Source organism: Nelusetta ayraudi, unplaced genomic scaffold (genome assembly GCF_046127955.1).
Source record: "Nelusetta ayraudi isolate G7.1 ecotype Tasmania unplaced genomic scaffold, CSIRO-AGI_Nayr_v1 ptg000087l, whole genome shotgun sequence".
Lineage (NCBI taxonomy): Eukaryota > Metazoa > Chordata > Actinopteri > Tetraodontiformes > Monacanthidae > Nelusetta > Nelusetta ayraudi.
The window spans coordinates 168,862-187,500 of record NW_027466137.1 but is presented as its reverse complement, the minus strand read 5'-3'; the positions used below and the strand labels follow the sequence as shown (position 1 = coordinate 187,500).

Sequence of the window (18,639 nt, the reverse complement as noted above, 5' to 3'; positions counted from 1 at the left end):
TGCTGTGAGGCGGCAGCGATAACCACTGCACCACCGTATGAAAAATATTCACAAAAAAAACAAAACAATACACAACAATTCATAAAACATAGAGATAAACACAGCGCAAAGTTTGTCTTCCTGGCTGCACCACTCCTGCGTCTCCGTCGTGTCTTTTTTCTCTGTCCGGCCTCTCCGGCCGGGAGGAGGCGAGGACTTGAATGGTGGATGTAACGTTGGCCAGTCGTCTTGGCAGGGACTTTGTGTTGTTGTTGCGTTGGAGTGCTACAGCGTCACTCTGGTGTGATCACAAGTAGCCAAAATTGTAAAGCGGAGCATATTGTCCAAAGTGTCTGACTGGCTCTGCTGGCGCTGCTGTTGTACTGTTGTTATACTTTACACCTACTTTACACCTGAGTGACACCTGAGTGACACCTGAGTGACACCTGCGGGCACGCTAACATGTTTTTGTGCACTCTCAGCCTTCTGTTTGAAGAGAGAAGGTCGCTTAAAAAACACAACAGTCAGGAACCAATGCACCCCATGTCTAGCTGCCGGCCAGTTAGCCAATCAGGAGCAGAGAGAAGCCTTCGGCCAATCAGGAGCAGAGAGAAGCCTTCAGCCAATCAGGAGGAGAGAGAAGCCTTCGGCCAATCAGGAGCAGAGAAAAAAGCCTTCGGCCAATCAGGAGCAGGGAGAAGCCTTCTGCCAATCAGGAGCAGAGAGAAGCCTTCAGCCAATCAGGAGCAGAGAAAAAAGCTTTTGGCCAATCAGGAGCAGAGGAAAAAAAGCCTTCGGCCAATCAGGAGCAGAGAGAAGCCTTCAGCCAATCAGGAGCAGAGAGAAGCCTTCAGCCAATCAGGAGCAGGGAGAAGCCTTCAGCCAATCAGGAGCAGAGAGAAGCCTTCGGCCAATCAGGAGCAGAGAGAAGCCTTCGACCAATCAGGGGCAGAGAGAAGCCTTCAGCCAATCAGGAGCAGAGAGAAGCTAGCAGTACCTGTCGTTCTTTGCTGTTCTTCCACGGAAGAAATGTTGATATCCCACACTGTTGGCAAGCTAGCAGCAGGTTCCGGTTTCTGTCACAGCTAAACCTTTTCTGTAGCTCCGCCCCTTTCCTCTCCAAAGGACACTGATTGGTGTGGCCAAACTCTGATTGGCTGTATCAGAGAACAGAGTCAGAGTCACTGTTTACCAGCGTCCTGTTCCTGAGCCCAAACTAAACCCTGGAGGGGACGATGGCTGCTCCTGTCATGTTGGGAGCCACAGTGGAGAAAATCAGTGTTGACGACCTTCATGTTGCTGCGCTAATCTTCCGGCTAATTGGCTTGCTGAGCGACGAGCCATTTCCAGGCTGTCAAAACTCGGAAACCACGTGTTTCTGGGTGCTGCGGGTTCGTCCGCCGGCTTAGGAGACACCAAGAGAGCAGCTCGGATCTTAACCTTCTTTTTATCTTTCGCTTCCAAAAGCACAGAAAGACACAATAAAAAAAACAACAAATGTTTGACGAGTTCCAAAACGAGACGGTGAAGCGCGGCCCACAGCCGATCGATGGGCCCAGCGTGACCCACAGCAGGCCTCCCGGACGCAGCAGGTTGTTGGAGGAACATTAGAGGCGCTGCGGAGAAGGTTTTGACCTTTCCTCTGTTGTCTCCCCGCAGGACTGAAGCTCATCAAAAGCAACTCCACTCCGTTGAAGACGGCGGCGTCCTCCTCGTCCTCCTCGTCCTCCTCGTCGGCACCGCAGCAGCAGCAGCAGCCGCCGCCGCAGCCGCAGCCCCTGAGCGCCGTGCAGCTGAAAGACATTGTGTGCTACCTCTCTCTGCTGGAGGGCGGCCGTCCTGAGGACAAGCTGGAGTGTGAGTGATGCTCTGTTCTGGCTGCATCTGGGTTTGACTTAGTCTGAGGTTTCAGCGGGTGGGGCTGGGGGAGGGGTTGGAGGTCAGGGGGGGGGGGCGAGTCAGTCATGCAGCTAAAGTGAAGGAATTAGCGAAGAGAGGCTGGAGGGCACCTGTGATATACGGTGGAACAGCTGCTCTTTGTACTGAAACGTTAGACCCGAGTGTCCAAGAAATAGAAAAAGAAAAAGGAAAACACAGAGGAAACTTTTCTGTTTCATTTAAAATGAGTCGGTTGATGATTTTGCTTTTGTTGTTCCGCAGGTGAGAACATCCAGCTTTATGCAAAACGTTGTTGTTGTTGTTGTTGTTGTTTTTCATAACAACAATCATGTAGCCAGCTCCAGCTACAACAATTTTTGTTGTTTGTGCAGGGGCAGGTGTGTTGCCGTGCTTAGCTGTTGCGTGTCGCTCTGTGTTGGTTCACTCATGGTACACGGTTCCACAAGCATTTCAGTTATGAATGCGTGAAAGTGTAACAATCCATCCACACGCGGGACATTTTTAAAAATGGCATTCATTTTTTTTTTGTTTTTTTGTGAGAGACTCCGACTCGGCTTCCGTCAAAACTCTTAACCAATCAGTACTAACCGAGCTGTACCGGGCCGAGCTGAACATTGTTCCTCACCCTGCAGGCGGCGGTTTTTTTTTTTATTATTATTTTATTTTTATTATTTTTTTAAAATATATTTTGTGTTGGCGGTGTGGGGGCGGTGTGTTCTCCCGTCCTCTGTGTTCGAAAAAGCAAATTATTAAAACACAAACTCACAAATCGCCTACCTCCTGTTGCGATGGTTGAATAACTCAGCGCCACGCGAGAGTACAAGTTATGAATAAACTCCCTCCAACGCACTGAGGAACGGCTGGCTGGTGACTGGCTCCCCCTGCTGGTCGAGGTGAGGTATTCCAGCTGGTCACGTTCGTTCATAAACAGTTTAATTTTCTATACTAAATTAAAGGAAATAAACACCGCTGTGATACATTTCAGACGCTTTGTATAACGTAATAAATACATATATCATTAACATATACTGTAACCTGATCATGAAAACACACATTTTTCGTTTAACTTTTTTTTTTTTTTTGCATGCCATACAGCCACAGAATGACACATGATGTAATCTTTCATATCACAAAAGGAAAGATTTATTCTGAAACAAAACAATAAAGCACACGAAAATTAAAGGTACCAAAAAACAACAAAAAACGACGACAACAACAACAACAACCAACTTTACATTTATGCGTCCGTCAAACACCCACGCCCGAAACACTGTGACTAACTTAACTGATCCACATATTCACACTCTACGTATTTGGTGCCATTTCTTTTTTCCTATGCATTTGGACTCTTGCACCATTGCAAAGTCTCGACTCCCCCCCGCCCCCCCCCCAAAAAAAAAGTAAATAAATAGAATAAATAAATAAAATAATAACAAAATCCTGAAGATAATAGTCCATCATTCTCGACCTCGCAGCAGCTGACAGACGGGTCACACTGACTGCGGCCTCCACAGCAGTTGGTGTGACATCAACACCGCCCCCCCTTTATGACATCATCGCCGATGCACTCACGTGCGGGCCAGGGCCCGGAGAGGCCGCACGCAGCAGGGTCGCGGCGTCGTAACCATGGTGCTGCGATCAGACGTCGTCGGAGGTGCTGCAGCAGCGTCACGGGGTTGCCGGGGAAACAGCAGCTCACAGCTGGGACGTGGTGCTGGGCAGGCGGGCAGGCGTTACCTCCAGAGTGGGGGAGGCTTGCGGAGTGTCGACGCTCCTCTCAAAATCTCTCTTCTTCTTCTTTCCTTCCTTCAACAGTCATGTTTCGCCTCTACGACACCGACGCAAACGGATCCCTGGACAGCTCGGTAAATCCTCCCCCCGCCTGTATGGTAGCATTCATCAGGGGTGGGGGAGGGGGGGTGGGGTGGGGCGCATTGTATTGTACACAGTGTTGGTGTTAGAATTAAAAGAAAATACCCCTTTACAGTCATTTCACGAAAACAAGAAAATCCTGATTTCAAGACAAAGCTTCAAGATATTTTAACGGACGACCAAAATGAGCTCAATTTAAAATAACTTGCTTCATCGAGATTGTATTTTTTAAATTTTTTTAGATGAGTTAATTTCAATCGTCACAATATTACAAAGAAGCAAAGAAGGCAAAGAATCATCATCATCGTCTGTATGTGAAAAATATTTGAAATAATCAAAGGGAGAAATTGGAGATTTTATTTATGAATGATGATGATGATGATGATGATGAGTGTGTGTGTGTGTGTGTGTGTGTGTGTGTGTGTGTGTGTGTGTGTGTGTGTGTGTGTGTTGCGAGCGGTAATGATCCACTGTCCCAGCTCCCTGCCTCAGTCAGCCCGTTCTCCCCCCGTAGGCCAGCAGAAAATAGACCCCCGCCACTGTAATCAGGCCTGGTGCCCCCCCCCCACCAGACCCCCCCTGCAGCCTTTTGTCTCCAGCCCCAACCCTGCCATTAGCCCCCCCCCGGCCCGTCGGCCTGGGCGTGCCAGGCGGCAGGTAAACACAGTGTTTGTGCAGCCGTAATGACTGCGTGTTGCGTGTCGCTGCAGGAGCTGGAGCACATCATCACCCAGATGATGCACGTGGCAGAGTACCTGGAGTGGGACGTAACCGAGCTGAAACCAGTGAGTCGGAGCGCAGTCGGAGCGAATTAAAGAGATGAAAGTGATAAATAATCTGTGTGGTGTAGTTCTGATATTTGTTTTTTTTTTTTTATCTCACTTGTTAACGTCTCTTGCTTCCTTCCTCTGGAAGATTCTCCAGGAGATGATGCGGGAGATCGACTATGACCACGACGGCACCGTGTCGCTGGAGGAGTGGATCCAGGGAGGCATGACCACCATCCCACTGCTGGTCCTGCTGGGCCTGGACACGGTCAGTCCACTGGGACACTGGAACACTGAGGCACTGGGACACTGGGTCACTGGGTCACTGGAACACTGAGACACTGAGTCACTGGGTCACTGAGACACTGAGTCACTGAGACACTGGAACACTGGAACACTGAGTCACTGAGACACTGAGACACTGACATGCTGAGACACTGGAACACTGGGACACTGGGACACTGGGACACTGGGTCACTGGGACACCTGGACACTGGGACACTGAGACACTGAGACACTGGAACACTGGGACACTGGGACACTGGGTCACTTGGACACTGGGACACTGGAACACTGGGACACTGGGTCACTGAGACACTGAGACACTGGAACACTAAGACACTGGGTCACTGAGACACTGAGACACTGGAACACTGGGACACTGGGACACTGGGTCACTTGGACACTGGGACACTGGAACAATAAGACATTGGGTCACTGAGACACTGGGACACTGGGACACTGGGTCACTTGGACACTGGGACACTGGAACACTGGGACACTGGGACACTGGGTCACTTGGACACTGGGACACTGGGACACTGGGTCACTGAGTCACTGAGTCACTGAGACACTGAGACACTGACATGCTGAGACACTGGGACACTGGGTCACTGAGACACTGGGTCACTGAGACACTGGGACACTGAGTCACTGGGACACTGGGACACTGGGTCACTGGGACACTGAGTCACTGGGTCACTGGGACACTGGGACACTGGAACACTAAGACACTGGGTCACTGAGACACTGAGACACTGGGACACTGAGTCACTGGGACACTGGGACACTGGGTCACTGGGACACTGAGTCACTGGGACACTGGGTCACTGGGTCACTGGAACACTGGAACACTGGAACACTGGAACACTAAGACACTGGGTCACTGAGACACTGAGACACTGGAACAATAAGACATTGGGTCACTGAGACACTGGGTCACTGGGACACTGAGGCAGGTCCTCGAGGTTCCCTGAAGGACCCGTGTCAAAGTACATGTGTCACCTCTTCTTCTTCTCCTTCTCTCCCCTCACAACATCTACCCTACATGACCACCACAACCACCACCAGCAGCCTGCCAGAATGAAGCTTAGACCCTTTAAAACCCCGGGCTCACAGAAAAGTTGTCCTTCATTATTGAATACAATGAATGATTTCAGGTAGATTACATATTTTGTCCACTAGATGGAAGTATTTGTCAAGCCGGCGCAGGAGAAAATACTCCCTGAGTGTATTTTTTTTATGAATGAATAACTCCTCTGAACCTTCTCTTCTGAAGAGCAACAGCTCAGAAGGCCTTGTTATGCTTTTGCCCCCCCCAACCTGCAGCACGTGAAGGACGACGGGCAGCACGTGTGGCGGTTGAAGCACTTCAACAAGCCGGCCTACTGCAACCTGTGCCTCAACATGCTGATCGGCCTGGGGAAGCAGGGCCTCTGCTGCTCCTGTGAGTGATGCCGCAGGAGGACGCACGGTGGCGCCGTCAGGTCGTGACAGAAAAGAGAGCAGCCGCGGTTCTGTTCGTCCTCCAGGTTGTGTGAGAGGAATTTAACACGCAGTGCGACGATAACGGAGATTCACTTTAGTGGGGGGGATACTCCATGTGTTTGGAGCCAGTAGAGAGCGTCTTTATATATAAAAAATAAATAAATAAATAAATAAATTCTTCACAGCCGGCCGAACGATTAATTCAACGGTCCACACTTTATCTGCGGCAACCTGTCGCCCTCTAGTGGGCTGCAATGTGAACAAACATGTGAATAATTGTCCTCACTGGATAAAAAACCTTTTTGTTTTTGTTCAGTTGTGTTTTCTTTTTTCTTGCAAGCCAGTTAGCAGTAGCTTCTTGTTTAGACCATAAACACCATAGCAGATACGAGTAAAAACAACAACAACAACAACAACAACAACAACAAAACAAAACAGGTATCATAAACAAAACATGTTTTGTTTCTTATTCTGACTATTAAAAAAGCTCTTTCTGAGAACTTTTTTTCCTCTCCCTCTCACCCTGCCCAGTCATGTCTTCCTCCTCCTCCTCTTCCACCTCCTCCTCCTCCTCCTCCGCCTCCTCACTGAATCACGGTGTTTTCATTCCTGTTTTTTTTTGTTCTTTTCTTTTTTAACTTCTTTCCATCTCGCTCCTCAGTTTGCAAGTACACCGTCCACGAGCGATGTGTGGGCCGAGCGCCGCCGTCCTGCATCAAAACCTACGTCAAGTCCAAGAAGAACACAGAGGTTCGTCCAATCAGAGCTTGGCTCCGCCTCGGCTCTGCTTGGATTGAGACAAACTCAATAAATTACAGGATGATCCTGATCCGTCTGTCTGTCTGTCTGTCTGTCTGTCTCCTCCCTCTCACCTGCCCCCCCCCCACTCCCACTCCTCCCTCCCTGTAGGTCATGCATCACTTCTGGGTGGAGGGGAACTGCCCCACCAAGTGCGACAAGTGCCACAAAACCGTCAAGTGTTACCAGGGCCTGACTGGGCTCCACTGCGTGTGGTGTCAAATCACGGTGAGCAGCCGTCGGCCTCCTCATTATATTCCCACTGAGTCTCGGGTCGGAGGCCTGGCGAGTCTCTGCTGACCCAATTTACACCCAGGAGGAAAAAAAAAACAAAAAAAAAAAACAACTCACTCTTGTTTGTAGTTACTTGTTGTTAGAAAAAAAAACAAAAAAACTCCCTCTAGAAAACAAGAACAGGAGGAAGAAAAGAAAAGAAAAGAATTGTGGTATGCAAATCAAAGTCTTGATCACTTTGTCTCCAGCTCCATAACAAGTGTGCCTCCCACGTCAAGCCTGAGTGCGACTGCGGGCCCCTGAAGGACCACATCCTGCCCCCCAACTCCATCTGCCCCGTCATTCTGGTAGGAGTTGTTTCTTGTATTTATTTATTTCAGATTTTTTAAGTGTAAAAGAGAGAGGAGACAGAGACAGGCTCTTCCGCTCCAGGGGGACAATTACCCTGAATGGACTCACTTGTCTTATCCCTGGCACTGTGACCTTTGACCCCCCCAGGAGAGGCAGTCCACACTGAGGAAGGACTCGCGCTGCAGCCAGTCCAGCCGGGGGAAGATGCAGAGGGCCAACTCGGTCACGGTGGACGGCCAAGGACTGCAGGCGAGTGTGAAGGAGCCGTGCAGGAATACACAGCAGCAGCAAACAACACAACGCAACCTTCAATCTGCAGGAGCTGCAGGCCTGCTGGTCTCAGCCCCCCCCCCGAACTCTCAATCCATCTCAAACAAGTCAGAGTACGACCGGACCAATCAGCTTCCTCCCAGGGGAAAAGGGGCCGGACCTACAGGAAAAACCCTGTAAAAAAAAACAAAAAAAAACAAACCCAAAGTGGGCGGTGGTACATTGAGTGTCACAGCAGTGCGAGGAAGAAATCTGATCTGATCTGAATCTTCAAGTTTTCTCAATATTTTTCAAATTTCTTTCAAATATTTATCAAAAATGCACCACAATTTGCTTTAAACTTTTATCACAAATGTTTCAGAAATGTATGGAAAAAAAAAAAAAAAAAAAAAATCCAAAAAACATTAAAGTAAAAACCACCTCCACCTTGTGAATGTCCAGCTCAGGATGCTGTTTTCAGAGCAGGTGTGAAGGGGGCGTGGCCTTGCAGGCCTCCCACTCTTCTGATGAGAGGCGCTGGTTTTGAAACCTGCCGCTGCAGCCGCCGTCCGTCCATCCGTCCAGGGCCAAGCGGCCGTCTGGGTGATGAGGGGGGGGAGGGAGATATGACGAATCACGTGGCTGGAAAATCCATCTCTGCCGGCTAACCAGCATAATGTTCAAGATTATTATTTATAATTACAGGAAGTAATGGATCACTCGGGACTGGACGGGGAGCTCATTAATTCACCCTTGGCCTGCTGGGATAGCAAGCGGGCCGGGGGGAGAGGGAGGGTTAAGCTCTTCATCAGTGTCAGGGAGGGCAGAGGGGGAACACTGCCGGCACCAGTGGCCAGTTAGCAGTGCTTGTTTTGTGTTTCTGCCCCGTCTGTCACAGCAAGACAAAGTGAGAAATCCCATCTTCATGCGGGAGGGAGGTGATGGTTTGATGGTTTGTTTGTTTTTGTTTACAATAAATTAGAGTTGTAGTTGTACAAGTGCAAAAGTACCAGAAGGGAAGTCTTGGAAAATTGATTTTAAATGTTAAAAATTCTGCTTTTTTTTAAAAAAAAAAAAACTTGATGCCATTTTTAAAGGCCTCTTATGCTAAAAAAAATAAAAAATAAAAAATAAGGTGGCAAATATTTTTTCTTTTTTTTTTTTTTTTTCCCCCTCTAACGGTGCTTTTATTACACTTTTATTGTGAAATCAAGATTATGTGAAATCAAAATTATAAAATAAATAAATAAAACAAAATATTTGCAAAGGTGAAATTTGAAATCTCAATCTGCTGGTGAAAGTACTTCCTGCTACGCGCGCCAGCTTCTGGTCGCAGATGAAGTCATTTTTTATTTTTTTTAATTTATTTTTAATTATTATTATTTCTTACTTTTTTTTGGCCGGAGTTCAGAATAAGAGTTCCTTATAATCTAAATTCAAACATGACGATATTTCCCACTGGTTCATATTTTGTCGGTACAAACTGAAATGAAAACACCATTTTCTTTCAGTGCCGAGCAGAAGGAAAGAGTAAAAGCTCTGAAGCGTCTCCACTGACTGACTGACTGACTGACTGACGCGGCTCGGAAGTGCAGCGGCGTGCGCTCGCTGGGCCGAGGGTCCGTGTTGTTGTCGGTGTGCTGTGTTTTGTTGTTGTTGTTGTTGTGCTTGGCCTTGAAAGCGGATTCCTGCGAAGCGTCCTGCAGTCTTCCAGCACCGATGGTTTGTTTTGACATCCTCCCGTCCAGATCACAACAATGGACGGCACTCATCCGCTGCTGGTGTTTGTCAATCCGAAGAGCGGCGGCAAGCAGGGAGAGAGGCGAGTACACAGCCCGGCTCCACATGTGGCAGCTCCTGAGTGGGGGGGGGGGCGTGGCCAGAATAAAATATCGGCGTTATTGTCATTAAGCCTCAGAGCTGCGCTCAGCTTTGCTCACACGTCACACACACACACACACACACACATACACACACACACATACGCGCGCACGCACTACTCTCGTTAGCCCCGCCCCCTCCTACTGGCCCTCCTTCTTTAACCCAGGGCTAATTGGGTTATTACTGAAACATAGTCCTTCGCTCCTTATTACGCCAGCCCTCATTTGTTTAAATTATGGGATCAAAATATGACTTCAGCCAGTTGATATAATGAAATTGGAATTAAAATGAATTAGTCTTTCTAATGGTTTCTCCTCAAGGGGGCTTTGGGGGGTGAGGCCCCTCCCTCCCCACCCCCCTTGCTGCTGCTGCTGCCCGGCCCTGCCTCACTGTGATTGGACATCAGTTGGTTGTTCGTCAATCATCTGGGATATTTGATTTAAATAATTTCTCTCTCTCTATCTATGTATATATGTATATATATATATATATATATATATATATATATATATATATATATATATATATATATATATATATATATATATATATATATATATATTTATATGTGTGTGTGTAGAAAAGAAAATTTATTGCATGATCAAGAAAAAAAGTGGTGAAAAAAATATATATATACATGTTTTTTTGTTTTTATGCATTTTTAAAGATAAGTTTAATCTTTCTTCCTCTGCCCCTGCAGGATTTTCAGGAAGTTCCAGTACCTGCTGAACCCCCGACAGGTGTACAACCTGGCCAAGAACGGACCCATGCCTGGGTGAGTTGATTGCGGCTGCCTGTAGCTCCACCCCCTTTTCCTTAAAAAAAGATGACACCGATTGGTCCGATGGAACCCTGACTGACTGACTGACTGACTGCGATCCGGTTTTCAAAGAAAAAACAAACCCCAAACCGTCAGACACTGAAACCCCCTGCTGCCTGACAGCCATGCGAGGTCCGAGAAAAATCACATGGAGAAAAAAAAAAAGAAGAAAAAGAAAAAGAAACGCAGTGGCAGTTTTTAAACCCTGCAATCCAAAGTCGGTGAACAACATCTGGATTCACGGTGACCAAACCAGCCGAGTTCAGGCCGAAGACAGACGGATTAACAGTCGTGCAGTGTTTACAAAAAAACAGTGGTGTAATAACCGCCATCACATGCAGGAGAGGCCGCCGCCGCCGCCGCCGCCAGTCAGTCAGTCAGCAGCCACCGCTCACTTCCGTCACACACAAATGAGTTGAGCAGCGGCTCCGTATGCATGAGCAGACGGACGGACGGACGGCGAGGCGCGACTCTCTGCAGACCACGTGTGATTGCGCATACAGACGAGCGGCTCACGGCCGCCCCCTCCTCCTCCTCCTCCTCCTCCTCCTCCTCTTCCCCCCCCCCCCTATGGTCGACACCTGTGATTAGCGGCGCTGAGTGGCTCATCTGCATGCGCGAGGCTCCGCCGGCGGCGCCCAAACATACAGGAACGGCGTGCCGCCTTGTTGTTTGGCTTTGATTAGACCCAGAAAACAGAAAGTTTGGTGGCCGAGCGGCAAAGTGTGGCGAGCGCCCGGCGCCCGGCGGTGCCGCCTGACAGCGGCGAGGTGCACGCTGCCACCGCCTGCTGCCAACAGTTTCAGGAAGTGACCTCACAGCTTCCTGCGCAGCAGAGCAGAGCAGAGCTTCCCCCTTCTGCTTGCATCTCTTTATTTTCTTCTATTTTGTTCCATCATTGTTCGTCCTGTGCTCGGGGTCACGGGGTCACGGGGTCACTGGGGTCCTTCCCAGCTGTCTAGGGGGGGTGTGGGGAGAGCTACCTCCTGGGCAGTCGCCACTGCATCACATTCCATTTTATTTTGATCCCTTTTGTTATATTAGATTCATTTTATTTGTTTGTGTTAATGAACTGTAATTTATTTGTTCAATTTAAAAAAAAATTAAAATTCTATTGCTATTTCGAGCAAATTCATTTTTTAAATATTCATTCTTATGTTTGTCCATTTTTTAAATTTATTTATTTATTTATTTATTTTTTTGACAAGGTACGAAATACTGCGATGACAAATGTTGCTCCAGCCCTGCAGGGGTCGCTCTGCTACATTAGCTATCACATTAGCATTCATTTTACTCATCCGGAGAAAAGAAGCACCGTCGGGCGACCCTTGCTTTTCTACTTGATTCCACTGGGTTCTACTGGGTTCCACTGGGTTCCATTGGGTTCTACTTGATTCTACTGGGTTCCACTGGGTTCTACTGGGTTCCATTGGGTTCTACTTGATTCTACTGGGTTCCACTGGGTTCTACCTGATTCTACTGGGTTCCACTGGGTTCTACTGGGTTCCACTGTGTTCTACTTGATTCTACTGGGTTCCACTGGGTTCCACTGGGTTCCACCGCAGCCACAGCTTCTCTGCAGTCCCACCGCTTCTCACATGACCTTGGCCCTCAGCAAACCTGGTTAATGTTATGAGTATTTTTGTGCCAAGGGGGCACGCTGCCGCGCATATTAGCAAGGTGAACACACTCGGCTGCTTATTAGCGGCCCCGCTAAGGCAATTAGGGCAAATTAAGTGTTTGCTTTTTGCTATTTGAATATCCTCAGAGTTGCCTTTCATGTTTGCGGGGGCCGTCTGTTTTTTCGCGGCCTAACGTGGTTTGCGTTCCCAGTCGGAGAGTAATTGAGCGAATCATTTAGGCGGCCAGGCGAGCCTCGGAGGCCGGCTCATTCAGTTAGCGCTCTGTTATTGTGAAGGAACGGAAGAAGTTGGACTGAACATTGCCTGTCGTGATCCAATTAGCCGGCGAGCAGGCCGGCTCGCCCGCCCAGTGACTGATTGTCCATGCGACGCGTGTTATTTCGCTGGATTAGAGGAGGTGGAGCAGGGGGGGGGGGGGGGCAGCACAAGTCACCTGTTGTTCCAAAAAATAAAATAAATGCATAGTTACAATACATATGGCTGATGATCTTCTCCAAAGTGGTTGATGTGACTCAGTGAATGTTGATTTTATGCTAAATCTGGAATTTCCTGCTGGGTTTGGTCTGAGTCAAACACATTTCTCCGTTAAAATCTGTCTTTTTAAACATTACTTCACTGTGCACACACGAGGAGTAAATGCAAAATCAAGTGTTCTCTTTTACAGATAAAAAAAAAAAAAAGAAAATCGCTATATATTTCAGGTGCTAATTAATTCAGCGTGTAAAATTAATAATTTTGTCCCAGGAGATGTTTTATATTTTGCTTAAAACAATAACAACAACAACAACAACCTGTAAATAATTTTTTTTTTTTTTAAATGAGGAACTCAGTTTTGCTGCTGAGGAAACAGCTTCTAAAAATATTTCCTCAGTTGTGCAAGTCGCCTGTAAATAAAGAACTGCAGGAGAAACTGGTCAAAACCCAACCTGACGTTTTAAGGTTTTTTCACGGACGAGGAACCACAGAAAAAAAACAAAATGAAAAACACAAGATGCTTTTCATTTTATTTTCCAAATGCAATTGATGAAAACATTCAACAAAATAATAACCCTAACCCTAACCCTAATAAAAAATAATAATGCAACAATAACAATCTTTGCTGTCTGCGTTTTGCAGGCTGAACTTCTTCAGAGACGTTCCGAACTTCAGAGTCCTGGCCTGCGGAGGCGACGGCACCGTGGGCTGGATCCTGGACTTCATAGGTACCGCCACCGTCACAGAACTGCAAATGGACAGGACGTCGGTGTCTGTGCCGACCCTGGAAGACTCTTGTTGCATTCACGCCCTCAGCCGGTGTATTTTAACGCATCACGTGCACCTTTTTCATTCTAGTTTTTATTAGAATTTTTTTTCCCAAAGACTGAAATGTTCAAATCGCGCTCTATAGTTTGTTTATGAACTCTTTAATTATGTCCCCATTTGCCCGTCCATGCTGGAGGGAAAATGGGGATGATTATGTGAATTCAGCAACAACATACAAAACAAAACCCCCCCACACACACACACGAAAAAAAAAATTAAAATAAAAAAAAAAAATCACCCAGCCACCTTTTCTATTTGCTCTTAAAGATGAGGTCCGGCTCTTGGAAAAAAAAAAAAATTGCTTCAATTTTTTATCAATCAAAACAAAGAGAGGTGATAACAGGGAGGTGCAGGGCGCCTCCTGAAATAGACCGAGCCCACCGCCTCCGTAGTGGCTTCTAGTCTTTAGGAGCAGAGCAGTAAAATGGGTTTGATGCCTCCCATCTTCTTTCCTCCCTCTCTCCCTCTCTCTCTCTCCCTCTCTCTCTCTCTCGCTATTGATTTATTTTTCTTGGCGTTGGCCTGCTTTCTCACGGTGTCGTGATGTTTGTCCCGTCGCTCCAGATAAGGCCAACCTGGACAGGAACCCCCCCGTGTGCATACTTCCTCTTGGCACAGGCAACGACCTGGCACGCTGTCTGCGCTGGGGAGGAGGTACGGACAGAAAATAGAGCCGTGGCGGCAGAAAGACGTCCACTTCACCTTTCCAGGGTTCCCAGTCAGTCGGGATTTTGAAATAATGTGTTTGTTCTCTGACATCCACGGTGAAAACATCCTGCTTCTTGTTTTTTTTGTTTCCTTCTTCTTCTTCTTCTCTGAACTAAAGTTATTGACATCCCAACTGTAAAGCTGCAACGTGATATTGTTCTTGTTCTGTGCAATCTCTGCATTTCAAGTCTGAACCATTCTCAAAAATGCAAAAGCAGGAGGTTTCATTGAACGTAGCTGAGAGCAGGTGAGATTCCTCTGGTTATTGAACAAAGGTGCCCTTGGTCTCCTTCTCCTGGGGCTGCAGGCTACGAGGGTGAGAGCCTACTGAAGATCATGCGGGACGTCGAGAACAGCGTCGAGGTGATGCTGGACCGCTGGAAGATCGACGTGGCCCCGGCCGACAAGGATGAGCGCGGCGACCCGGTGCCTTACAGCATCATCAACAACTACTTCTCCATCGGCGTGGTGAGTGGAGCCACAGAGGCACGAAGCAGTGGAACAACCCCAAAAAGATGTAGAGAATTTAGAGAAATCAAACTTTTATCAGACCATCTGAAGTGGTTTCCCAGTGGCTGAACCAATCAGCATCCTGGGGGGGGAGGAGGGGGAGGGGGGTAAAAAAAAAAAAGACAGGTGCTGTCAGAATTTAAACCATCAATCCATCAACTTTTATTTGTGAAGCTCTGAATCGCACCCGATGGCTCCTCAAAGGAACCAATCAGCATCCTGTCGAGGAGCAAGAGAAGTCGCCGCCGCTGCTGCTACCTGAGTCAAGGCGGACGCTGCTGTCTGATCGCAACCGGACGACGTTTCCTCGGTGGAAGATAAGCAACAAGAAGTACAGGCTCTCATTGGCTCATGAGACAAAGTTCAGCGCAGCAATAGAGGAACACTTCCTGTTTGCCACGTGGCGAAGGAAGGCCACTGTTTTTTTTTAAAAACTGCTCTCTGAGCTCTCAGCACTTAACGGATGTGTCAAAGGAGGGGGGGGGGGAGAAACCCCCCAAAACAAAGCGCAGTAACTCCGGCTGGACCTCACGTGAACCCAGAGTGGAGTGGAGAGCTGAACGTGAGCGCGGCAGCCATGAGGATGGCGGAGAGCGTCTCAACGTGCTTTTTGCTTTTATCTTTCTGAAATGATAACAAATTGCCTCGGAGTGATAATTTCTGATTCTGGCGGCGGCCAAGCTGCGGCCTAATCAGTCAATTCATTTGTCGGGACGTCGGGACCTTTATTGAGATGTGCTTCCAGCTCCTCCGCCTTCTCTGATTGATAAACAGTCCTGCTTGTTGTGTTGCCCGTGAAAACCCCCACCCACCCACCCCACCTCCCCTCCCGACCCCCCCCACCCACCCCCCACCGCCACTCATGTCCGTCGTCAAACATAATGACACTTATTTCACGTAGCTCATGTCGGCCATTACTGATAAATGTCAGGGGGAAATATGGTAATTGACATTTGCAGGTGGCGGAGTCTGGGAGGTTGGTGGGTGGGGGGGGGGGGGGGGTGAGGTTGGTGGGTGGGGGGAGGGGGGAGGGGGAGGCTTGCCACTGGCACACACACACACACACACACACACACACACACACACACTGCACTGCGTCCTGGACGTAAGTGATGCATGGCCCTACAAATGTTAGTTGAATAACACGTCCAGGCCGGGGCCCCTAATGATGCTGTCGGAGGATATTAGAGACTCCTGTTAACACAGGAGGACAACAGCGAGCCAGCAGCCATCCGTCTCTGCAGCCGCACACACACACACACACACACACACACACACCAGGAAGTAGGCGCAGAGGGGGGGAGGCGGTCACCACGGCGCTCCTTTTCCTGCGTAAAATGTCAAAAAACATCCTAACAGTTCCGACCTCGTTGTGTTGGCTTCCGGGTTGAGGACAAAGTGCCGATCGGCGCAGGTTCTGGGGGTCAGGGGTCGCTGTTATTTATAAGATAGACACAGGATGGATTGGACCCAGAACCGTTAGAGAAAAAAAAAAAAAAAGCGTGAAATTGCGTTGGGGAAAGGACAGAGAGTTTGAACTCTGGACCGGGAAGACGGGGACCCGGTTTGCTTGGTGGTGGAACAGAGTCTCTGGCCCAGGGGTCACCAGCGTGGTGTCCCAGGGGTCACCAGGTAGCCCACCAAGGACCTCACGAGGAGCCCGCAGACCCGTCTAAAATTCATTTTTGATCATTATTGAGAAGTCATGAGCTGGATAAGTGTCTTCACGTGGAAGAGCATCATTAATACTAACGTATGACTCAGAGAGTTTGTTACTTCAGGAGAATCTAGCAGACTGGTGGCCCTTCCTACGGCTCAGGACCCTCGAAGCCGCTCGTCAGACCCCTGCTCTGGAACAACCACACAGGAAAGTCAAGCAAGGGAGAGGAGGCCAAGTGGGCGCGGTTGCATTTGGGTCTTTAGAGAGAATGGAGTGACGGAAAGAAAGAAACGCATCACGCACAGCTGAGCGATTATTTACAAGACTCAGACGAAGAAAGAAACGTAGTTAAAAGACACAACAACGACTCCGAAGCAAACCAGCGGTCTGAGGACAATGCCCTGGTATCTTCAGGTACAAGCAACCCACTGCCAGGACTTCCTTCTTCTTCTTCTTCTTCTTCTTTATCCTTCGCTTCCGCGGCTCCTTCTGGCTCACGCCGCCAGCGCAGCGAGCGCTCGTCACACTGTGAGAACGCCGGCGCTCCTCTTCCCAGTTGTTGGAAGTTCCTGCTGGCGGCAGGAGGGCTGCTCGGCCCGCTCGTGAATTCATCGCAAGTCCTTTTGTCTTTGCTCGGTTAGAGGGATTAACACCCCTCCTCTCCTGCCCCTCGGCGCCACTGCGATGGCAAATGAAGTTGTTTGTGTGGGATTAGCGGGACTTTGAGCCCTCTACGGATTCGAGTGTGATCTGATATTTTGCGACGCAATTTACATCTGATTCTTTTCTTTCTATTTGTTTTTTTTTCCATCTACAGGAGAGGGGGGGGAGAAAAAAAAAAAAGAAAAAAAAAAGAAATGACTTCAAAGATTATGTGACAAGTCAAGCTAATAATCAGCTCAGAGATTATGCAGATGAGCGCTAGATTGTTTCTGTAATGACATTGTCGAAAAGCAAAAGATCAGCAGTCGCGCAACGGAGTCCAAAGTCCTCTGCTGAGAACTTGGTGTCCTCTAAATCTCTTTCTGCCTCTCCTAGCGCTTTTCATTCAATCACCAGTCCAGGGACTAACAAGGCTAAATACAACCCCACATCCAGTTTGATCATCTCAAATGCAGGTGATGCTTTTTTTTTTTTTTTTTTTTTTTTTTTTTTCTTCTTCTTTTTTTTTGTGCCAAATTCTTTCGGGCCGCCACCACGGCGGCCCGAATTAATGGCGCCATCCCTTTGGGAGGATGTGGAAGTGACGTGAAGTGTAATGATCTCAATCAGGGCCAGGGGTGAGAGACAGAACTAATCACCGAGCACGCCGCGCTGCCATAATGCAGTCAGTCGGCCTAATGACCCCGGCAGCACCCGTCAGAGCCATTCGTCTCACCCCCCCCCCCCCCACCCGACCCGAAGTGAAGGGCACATCACAGAGCCGCGGCCTCGCTCCTAATTGGATTAAACTTTGAGCTATGAGAGGACATTACACATGTCCTGTGTTAATTTGGGTGCCACATTTTTACATTGGTAATTATTGGAGGGGTGGGTGGGTGGCGGCCCGGTAGTGGCCGGGGCCGGGGAGTCCGCGGCGTCGGGGGGGGGGGGCGATGATTCCCAAACAGAGGCCATTCTGCTGTTATTGGAAGATGGATGAAGCTTTGGGTGAGGAAAAAAAAAAACAGGGATGCTGAGCGGGAAGAATTTCTTTGTTGGAGTCTGGTCCTTTGTCAGGGGGGAGGAGTCAAACGGCGCCAGTCAAATTTACATTGTGTGCCAACGACAAATAAACCCGCAGACGTCTACAGCAAAACAAAAACATGAAAAAAAAAAAACAACAACCCAAAAACAAATGAAAATTTATGGCAAACTAGTTAGCATTCAGAGAAATTGTGCTAAATCTTCTTCCCACGCTGCTATGATTGGAACGACGCTAACCGGCGTTAACATGCTAACATGGAGTAAAGCCCCACCCCCAAAATACCCACTGCTTACAAACAGAAAGGGGTGGTGGTGGTGGTGGTGGTTGGGGGGGGGGGGGGGGGTGCAGTTGTGGCTCGTTCCTTCATGAAGTCTTTGGTATTTTGTCAGTTTGAGGCATCAAAGGGAGTTTCTGATGACTCATTTGGCTCAGCTGATTCGCTGATTCGCTGATTCGCTGATTCGGAGGGAAAACAATGTGCAGATGCCAGGCCAGAATTCTGAATCCATTGT

At 48.4% G+C, this 18,639-nt stretch overlaps 1 protein-coding gene across 1 annotated transcript in view; it reads left to right on the top strand.

Moving 5' to 3' along the window:
- The window catches only part of dgkb (diacylglycerol kinase, beta), a 53,547-nt gene that overhangs the window by 10,796 nt on the left and 24,112 nt on the right, over positions 1-18,639 (top strand). The window contains exons 6-19 of the mRNA XM_076045806.1: positions 1,639-1,836; positions 3,694-3,743; positions 4,461-4,535; positions 4,666-4,785; positions 6,126-6,243; positions 6,946-7,034; positions 7,194-7,310; positions 7,565-7,663; positions 7,815-7,916; positions 9,665-9,738; positions 10,498-10,572; positions 13,377-13,462; positions 14,127-14,216; positions 14,578-14,738. Coding sequence (XP_075901921.1) covers positions 1,639-1,836; positions 3,694-3,743; positions 4,461-4,535; positions 4,666-4,785; positions 6,126-6,243; positions 6,946-7,034; positions 7,194-7,310; positions 7,565-7,663; positions 7,815-7,916; positions 9,665-9,738; positions 10,498-10,572; positions 13,377-13,462; positions 14,127-14,216; positions 14,578-14,738 — 1,454 coding nt within the window. The remainder of the gene's footprint in view (positions 1-1,638; positions 1,837-3,693; positions 3,744-4,460; positions 4,536-4,665; positions 4,786-6,125; positions 6,244-6,945; positions 7,035-7,193; positions 7,311-7,564; positions 7,664-7,814; positions 7,917-9,664; positions 9,739-10,497; positions 10,573-13,376; positions 13,463-14,126; positions 14,217-14,577; positions 14,739-18,639) is intronic.